The 8,793-nt window shown below is 41.2% G+C and overlaps 1 protein-coding gene across 1 annotated transcript; it reads left to right on the plus strand.

Annotated features, from left to right (window-relative positions):
• Positions 1-367: 367 nt before the first annotated feature.
• On the plus strand, positions 368-8,110 carry LOC139667658 (sulfotransferase 6B1-like; the record flags this gene model as incomplete). Its single annotated transcript, XM_071547142.1, has 2 exons — positions 368-808; positions 7,998-8,110. Coding segments are annotated over exons 1-2 (321 nt in total), but the record flags the coding sequence as incomplete, so codon positions are not given.
• Between the last annotated feature and the right edge of the window lie 683 nt (positions 8,111-8,793).

Here is an 8,793-nt window from a genome sequence, read left to right on the forward strand (position 1 = left end):
TCAGTCATTCAGTAGGTACCTCCCATCTGCTGAACATTGTACAGGCATCTCCCATCAGTCAAACCTCCACACACACACACACACACACACACACACTTCCTGACACAAACCAGGAAACTCCACATGTCGCTTGCACTTGAACATGAACATATGTGTGTGTGTTAGTGTGTGTGTGTGTGTGTGTGAGTGTGCGACTTAAGTAGGAGGGGTCTGATGCCTCCTCCTCCTTTTACTACTACTACTACACTCACACACACCCCCCCCACACACACACACACACCCTCTCTGTCCCGCTCTCTCTCTCCCTCCCTCTCTCTCTCTCTCTCTCTCTTCAGTGCTGCTCGCTCGCTCACAGGGCAACAGCATATGGAGGTTCAGCTGCACAGATAGCAGCTTCCAATTTTTTTTTTACTGTGGTTGTACTCTTGGACTGTTTTACTGCAGTACTCTTGGATTCTTGTCCTGCTTTACTGTTTTGTTTTTGTTTTTTTTTACTATTGGAGCTGCTGTACGGAGCAAAAACCCCAGAAGTAGAAGAAGAAGAGGAAGAAAAAGAAGCCAGGGGTTTCTTTATCTGTTCAGGTTCTACAGAACAACAGGATGAACGGCGACACGAGCAGCAACGCTTTTCTCGCCAAGATGCAGTCCAAGATGCAGATGGCGAGGGAACTTAAGGACGAGGAGAAGCTGTACAGGTACAACGGCGTGCTGTACCCGAGCATCATGTGTCCCGAGGATCACTTAAAGGCTCTGGAGGGCGTTGAGGCGAGGGAGGATGACATCATGCTGGTGGCTTATCCGAAATGCGGTGAGTAACGATGATGAAACCAAAGACTTTATTCATAAAAAAAAAAGTACCGTGTGGGGAGGCTGTAAAGGGAAAATAGTGTCAGAAATGATTTATTGGGTCTTGGTGTTTTTTTTTAACCTACAAGACTTCTCTGTCATCATGATCCTGCTAGAGTCACAGGAGATATTTTGTTCCATCTATTGTCTGGTTGCTGTGACCTCTGACCTTTCGTCTCTGTACTATTGGTTGCTTGGTGATGTGGGGAATTGAGGCTTATTTTACTGTTGACCTCACTGGGAGTCAGAGAGCATAAAGCTAAACCCAAAATGTGAAAATGTGAAAGGTGGAAATTAAATGAAAATAGCAAACACAGTAAACTGCAGTGAGTTCCAATAATAATATCTCATTAAGCATTAAAACTGAGTTATTTTAATGAATGAATCAGATAAACCCCAGTGTAAACCACAGTGAACAGAATGACAACTAAGTAATCTATTCTATCGTAATATTATTTTTTTAATAGCTGTACACAAGACGGGAAATTCCGATAATGACTAATGCCGGTAAATTTCGGCTATGACTGGTGAGGGAGTTTACTCACCCTGCAAACGGGTGAAGTATCCTTAGAAAATGGAAAAATAAAAATGGTAAAATAGTTAAAGTGGCTGAGTCACTGAGGCTGGTAGATGAACAGGTTGGTCATTATTTTCCGTTATTACATTTTCTCTGCCTCACAATAATGTGTTTTAGTTGGCAGTGGTGGAAAGTAACTAAGTACATTTACTCAAGTACTGTACTTAAGTACACTTTTGAAGTACTTGTACTTTACTTGAGTATTTCTGTTTTATGCTACTTTGTACTTATACTCCACATTTTAGAGGGAAAAATTTTACTTTTTACTCCATTACATTTATTTCACAGCTATAGTTACTAGTTACTTTTCAGTTCAATATTTTATATTTAAAACATTTGATCATCTTCATAAAATAAGTATAAAATAGCATTGTTATAGATTAGACTACCCAAAAGTATAGCTAAATTGTTAAGATTAGCTTCACGTTGACAACTTTAAAATGCTGCTTACATGTACATGTATGTCAATAAATCAGTACTAATATTCCAATAATTTATGAAAAATATAACTCTCTAATGGGGGCAGTTTGCATAATGAGTATGTTTACTTTGATACTCTAAGTACATTTTGCTGCCTTACTTGTAATGGAGTATCTTTACATTGTTGTATTGCTACTTTTACTTAAGTAAAAGATCTCAGTACTTCTTCCAACACTGTTAGTTGGTTTAGTTGTGATAAATGAAGGAAGACTTTTACAAGGACTTCCCTAATGTCTACCTACTGTAGACCTCACAACAGGATCAAAGTGCACTACATTACTCCATAAAAACTTAACAGCATGCTCGTAAAGGAACAGAGATAGCCACTGTGTAAGACCCAGTTTAATATAGAAAGTAAATAGAAAGAAAAGAAACCAAGGACTCTTTTGTATGTGCCAAAATTAAGAAACCTTTACTGTTATGTATTGGATTTCAGGCCATCCAGGTAGTGAGATGAAAATAAAAAACAAAATCCACTGGACTTAAAGACCCTATAGACAACTTTTTTTGCTTTAACTTTGATTGCACAGTGTAACGGCTATAGAACAATGACACCATCGGCGTTTAGATTGGTTCCCTATAAGCCTCGCTTTCACTATGCAATTCTGTCTGCCACCGGGTTCGATCTCCCGGGAGAATGAAGGCTCGACTTACGGCGCAAAGGAAGTGCTTCATCCATTGCGCAACCAACAGAGAAATAGGATAGTTTTCCCCGGTAGCTATTGGTAGCAGTAGCGCAGCCAGAAAATGAACCAGGAGCTACAAGGAAGCCAGGACCAGCCAGAAACAAACATCTATGTTTGTTTCTGGAACAAAAGAAACAAACATCTAACTATGTTTGGTTCTGGCTGCTAGCGTAGCTAGCATTAGCAACGTTAGCCATGTTGCTAACGCTAGATACGCTAGCCAATGCTAATGCTAGCAGCCAGAAACAAACAAAGGATCCATTGTCCGTTTGATAATCTAAACAAAGAACATGTTTTCTTGCATTGGCCTTTCTAAAATGAGCAGTGGTGAAAGTTACTATATTGTGTTATGATGAAGGAGTTGATAAGCAGACAGATGGTTTGTTCTGTTGCACAGAGCTAGACTCTAACAGAAAGAGATCCGGTTGTCTTTGAGACAGCGGTGCAAACAACAACAATACCACTTGGAAACACTAGAGGGGGACAACGGGGGGAAAGTTGAAAAGTTGTCTGTATCCACTTTAAATTTGAGGAGTTGACGTAAAATTGAAGAGTTGTTATAGAACTGACGAAGCCTCTCAGACAAGTAGCGAAACGTCTTCAGCTCTTCGATTTTACAGTCCGGTGGATTTTGTTTTTATTTTTTGGACTCTACTGTTATATGGTTACCCTTTCTTTCTTTCTTTCTTTCTTTCTTTCTTTCTTTCTTTCTTTCTTTCTTTCTTTCTTTCTTTATTAGGATCCCCATTAGCACCAGCATAAGCATTGGCTATTCTTCCTGGGGTCCACCACACATAGTCATACACACACCTATACACACTATAACCACATAAACACAACAAACAAAACAGCTCATCTCATTGAATTAATAATCAAGTACATACGGAAAAGAAACAATATTGTCATCCTTTCAACAGACATTAAGCCAAACACAAAAATTATAAATCAATCACAATTCCTCAAGAATTAATAACAAACTTGTAAATCCTTGTCTGAATGACCTTCTTAAATTATATATTTATCCATCCTGCGCTTCCACACATGTAATTCCAAGAAAAATAGGGTATTACTGTAAAATACATTTCTCATTCTCTGCCAAGGGGATTTCTACTTTCACCCAGGTATACATTTTTATTTCCCTGATGAAGTCTGTGCATGTCCACCAGGAGTCTTTCTTTCTTTTTCTCCTTACTCTCACTGGACTTGGCTTGCTGTTGCACACTTTGACCGGCGCTCCCCACAAACATCTGTGTGTGTGTGTGTGTGTGTGTGTGTGTGTGTGTGTGTGGCGCAGCACTGCAGCTAAAAACAGAGGCGACTCAGGAGTGAGGACAGACTGCAGAGGATCCACAGCCATGAAGAGTTTCTAACTTCTGCACATAAAAGAGAGACCGACTTGGCTTTTATTTTTTTTACTATTTTTAACTTCTAGCACATAAATGAACACCAACAAAGCAGATTCTGACTAAAAAAAACTTGTCATGCTGCTGATTTGTGTTTAAGTGAATCTCTATCTTTATGTTTATTAAACCTTTCAGTTTGAACAAGTGGAACATTTATCAATAATTGCAAATAGGTGAAAAAAAAGTGAGCTAGGCTGTAGTAATAATAATAATCATAATTTTATTTATATTGCACTTTTCTTAGAACAAGTTTACAAAGCTTCACAACCAGCAAAAAAAACAATAGACTAGCAAGGCACTCGGAGAGCGCAGACCTCCGCCAAGGTTCGTGCTATTATTGCTTGTTCGTGACTCGGATCCGGATCCGCCCCAAAATGTAATGGGTTCTTCCTTGGCCCATGCTACACCCTTCCACCAATTTTCATGAAAATCGGGCCAGTAGTTTTTCCGTAATCCTGCTGACAAACAAACAAACAAACGGCACCAAAAACATAACCTCCTTGGCGGAGGTAATAAGATAAAGTACAAAAACAAGTAGGTTATACAGTAGCACAAAGAGTAACAGAAAAAGGTACACAGCAGTAAAAAATACATAAAACAATGCAGGTTATAAAACAGTAGAAAGACAACAAGTAACGTGCAAATAAAAACGGGCAGGCAAGATTTTTAGGTCACACTTCATCTGGTTAGTCCAATGCTGATACTCATCTTACTATCAAGCAACTATAATGTGTCACTGAAAAGACAAGAAAAGACAAGAATAGAACTAATGTCAACTTATTTTAAATCAATTTACTTCTTGAAAAACCTCTTTTTGTTACAATAAATTATTTTAATCTCGAGTCATAGTCCCCCCCCCCCCCACTACTGAGTCAGGCCATAGTGGGCTTTACAACTTCTAGTGAGATTTTGTTAAAAGTACAAAAAAATAAGCACTGTTACTCAAAGTTTATGTATAGAAAGGATGGATTAAAAAGTGAGAGAGTTGGAATTCAGGGGGCCCCATGCTTGCCTTTGCCTAGGGCCCCCAAATCATTAAGTCTGCCCCTGGTCTGGGTTAGGGTTAATCTTAGGGATGGGGTTAGGCTAAAGTAAGGGTTCGGGTTACATACTCTGTAGAGATGCAGCAAATAAGGAAGTGAAACCAGTGGTGGAAGAAGTACTCTAATCATTTACTTAAGTAAAAGTACCAATACAGCAATGTAAAAATACTCCATTACAAGTAAAAGTCCTGCATGAAAAATCCTACTTAAGTAAAAGTACATAAGTATTAGCAGCAAAATGTAGTTAAAGTATTAAAGTAAAAGTAGTGGTTTGGTCCCTCTGACTGATATTTTATTATATATGACTTCATTAGATTATTAATACTGAAGCATCAGTGTGTAAGCAGCATGTTACTGTTGTAGCTGCTGGAGGTGGAGCTAGTTTGAACTACTTTATATACAGTTAGCTAGTTTAGTCCAGTGGTTCCCAACCTAGGGGTTGGGCCCCTCCAAAGGGTCACCGGATAAATTTGAGGGGTCGTGAGATGATTAATGGGAGAGGAAGGAAGAAAAAACAAAGTTCTGATACACAAATCTGTTTTCAGTTTTTGGACTTTTCTCTAATCTTTGATTTTTGCTGAAATATTGGATCATTTGAACATTTATTGAAATGAAACCATGTGAGGTTTAGAGGGAAAAATCACTATTTGGTGGAGCTGTTAACAACTCATAGACATCTGAAATGTGACCCGACTACACACTGCTTTTTGTAAGACGTCAAAAGCCAAAAAGGTTGGAAACCACTGGTTTCATCTTTAACAATGTGCTGTATTTTAAAAGCTTGTTATATTTTCCATTGTGTCAAATCTCCATCTGAAAAGTAACTAAAGATGTCAAATAAATGTAGTGGAGTAGAAAGTACAATATTTCCCTCTGAATGTAGTGGAGTGGAAGTATAAAGTAGCATCAAATGGAAATACTCAAGTAAAGTACAAGTATCTAAAAATTGTACTTAAGTACAGTACAAGTAAAGTGTGCAGCAGAGCAGAGCGTCCCATCTCCACTGAGACGCTGTAGATTCTCCCTGTTTGTCCAAATTAAATTCTGCTGTCGGTTTGCTCACTGGTGGGAAATCTTCTCCACATGGGAAAGGGTGAATTGAAATTTAAGAGTGAAATCCATACAGTAAATGTCTCCTACAGTGCAGCAGCGCTCCATCCAGAGAAAGCTGGACTCAACGTTACATCTTTTCCTCTCTTGTCTCTTTGGTTTCCTTTTGGTATAAAGCATCACAGACCGCTTTACTGGCTGTTTGATTAAGGTACTTATACTAATGTTTCAAAATTATTGTGGTAATGATTTATTGCTGCTACACAAAGCACCGTTAACCTCCTCCGTGGTTTCGGACTGAGAGAAAAGCCCGCAGCCGGTGTGAGTTTGGGGATGTGACATGTTTTCTTTCGGGGATGTGTTTACTTTTGGAGGCTTTGCCCCGGCTCGCTGGTGGAGGAGCCGGGGCACGGGACATGGAGATAGGCAACTTGATCGCCTTTGGAGGAATGTTAGATTACACACACACGCACACACACACACACACACACACACACTGTCTGCTGCCCCCCCCACACACACACACACACACACACCCCCTATTCTGCTGCTCCATGCACAGGGGCCCATTTGGACAGGGGCCCGTATGGGGAGAGAGGGGATAGAGTACAGTTTATCTACACTACCAGTCCACAGTCTGGACCCACCTCACTGAATGTTCTGTGTTCTTCATTCTCTTTAAAGCCATTTTGATCTAAAGGCTTCTGCTTAATGCTTGAAATGAGTTTCTTAGACAAATATAAATAGTGAAGTTGATCCTATGTATGAATTTCTTTCCAAAGCCTTTGCCTTTCCATCAAGACAAAGGGCGGCTACTTTAAAGAATCTAAAATATAAGATAGTTTGGATTTGTTTAACACTTTTTTGGCCGCTGCATAATTCACTTTAAGTGTTATTTCATAGTTTTGATGTCTTTACTGTTATTCTAAAATGTGGAAAATAGTATAAATAAATAAAAATGTGTGTGTCCAAACTTTTGACTGGTAGTGTGTGTGTGTCTGCTCTCTATGGGCCTTTTTAACCCCTCAACTTTTACTTTTAATCTTGCAGGCTGCGGTTAAATCAGCATTACATACCAGACTGCCAGAGACGCTGGCTCTCTGAAACCTTAGTCGCACAGAAGACAGATGGAGGAACGGCCCGACCTTTACCTTCACATGCTCATATTTATGGTCTGCTGCTGTTTATTGCCTCGTAATCTTGTTTCATTTCACTGGATGCTGTTTGTTGCGCTGCCGGCCTCTGGAAGTACAATTTGTCCGGAGTTGCCTTTTCAATCCGGATCCATTTTTTTTTTTTTTTTGGCATTTCAGAAATGGACTGTTGCAGAAATCAGGGGGTGGGGTCAAGCGTTGGTCAGGCAGTAGAGAGAATCAGTGGCTGCTCTATACTTTCTGAACCGTCTCTGGTGTCGTCATGGTTACGCATCAGTGTCGACTTAAAATGACGTTAGATTCAGGCGGATAGGTCGGTCTCTAGTGATCGGTTAGGGAAAATCGAATCCCCCCCCCCCCCACGGAAATGGGTTAGAGTGGAGGCAATGTCAGACTGAAGATGGAAATGGAGTGGAACGAGTTGACAGTCCTGTCTGATATCAGGCAAGTCAGTCAGAGCAGTGTGAACCAGAACCGGACTAGACTGCTGGTTCTCACGCGATGTGAGACCTGACCTCTGACCCCTCTGGTGACATCTGTATATCTGTGTTTCAGAGGGCTTTGACAACAAAACAAGTTCCTAATTACACTGGGTGGAATATGATCAATATGATATCAAAAATAATGATGGGGAATGACATATTTATTTTATTGAAGGAAAATATGACAAATTAATTGGTTAAATTGCTTAAAGATGTAAATGCCTGTGTGTGTGTGTGTGTGTGTGTGTGTGTGTGTGTGTGTGTGTGTTCCTGCAGGTTTTAACTGGATGGTGGGAGTGCTGAGGAAGATCCTGGCAGCAGCTACCGGGATGAAACAGGAATCCAGGATGCCTCCACTGATAGAGTTCTTTGGACCAGACGTCTTACAGGTGTGTGTGTGTGTGTGTGTGTGTGTGTGTGTGTGTGTGTGTGTGTGTGTGTGTGGAGGAGTGACTGATCCCTGTCCAATGTTCACCAGATGGGAGGAAACCTGCTGACTTACTGAGCATCTAGCAGGGTTATGCAAGCAGGTGTGTGTTTACAGACGTGTATCTAACACACTGCTGGAGGTGATGGGTGAAACAGTAGAGGAGAGGAGAGGAGAGGAGAGGAGGAGAGGAGAGGAGAGGAGAAGAGAGGTGAGGAGAGGAGAGGAGAGGAGAGGAGCGGAGAGGAGGAGAGGAGGAGAGGAGAGGAGAGGAGAGGAGAGACAAGGAGAGGAGAGGAGGAGAGGAGAGGAGAGACAAGGAGAGGAGAGAGGAGAGGAGAGGAGAGGAGAGGAGAGGAGAGGAGAGAGAGGAGAGGAGAGGAGAGGAGGAAAAGAGAGGAGAGGAGGGGAGGGGAGGAGAGGAGAGGAGAGAGGAGAGAAGAGAAGAGAGGAGACAAGGAGAGGAGAGAAGGAGAAGAGAGGAGAGGAGAGGAGGAGAGGAGAGGAGACAAGGAGAGGAGAGGAGGAGAGGAGAGAGGAGGAGAGTGGAGAGGAGGAGAGGAGAGGAGGAGAAGAGAGGAGGAGAGGAGAGGAGAGGTGAAGAGAGAGGAGAGGAGACAAGGAGAGGAGAGGAGGAGAGGAGAG

The sequence above is a fragment of the Centroberyx affinis genome, unplaced genomic scaffold (assembly GCF_046629955.1).
Source record: "Centroberyx affinis isolate AG114_WGS23_722 - 3 ecotype Tasmania unplaced genomic scaffold, CSIRO-AGI_Caff_v1 ptg005689l_1, whole genome shotgun sequence".
Lineage (NCBI taxonomy): Eukaryota > Metazoa > Chordata > Actinopteri > Beryciformes > Berycidae > Centroberyx > Centroberyx affinis.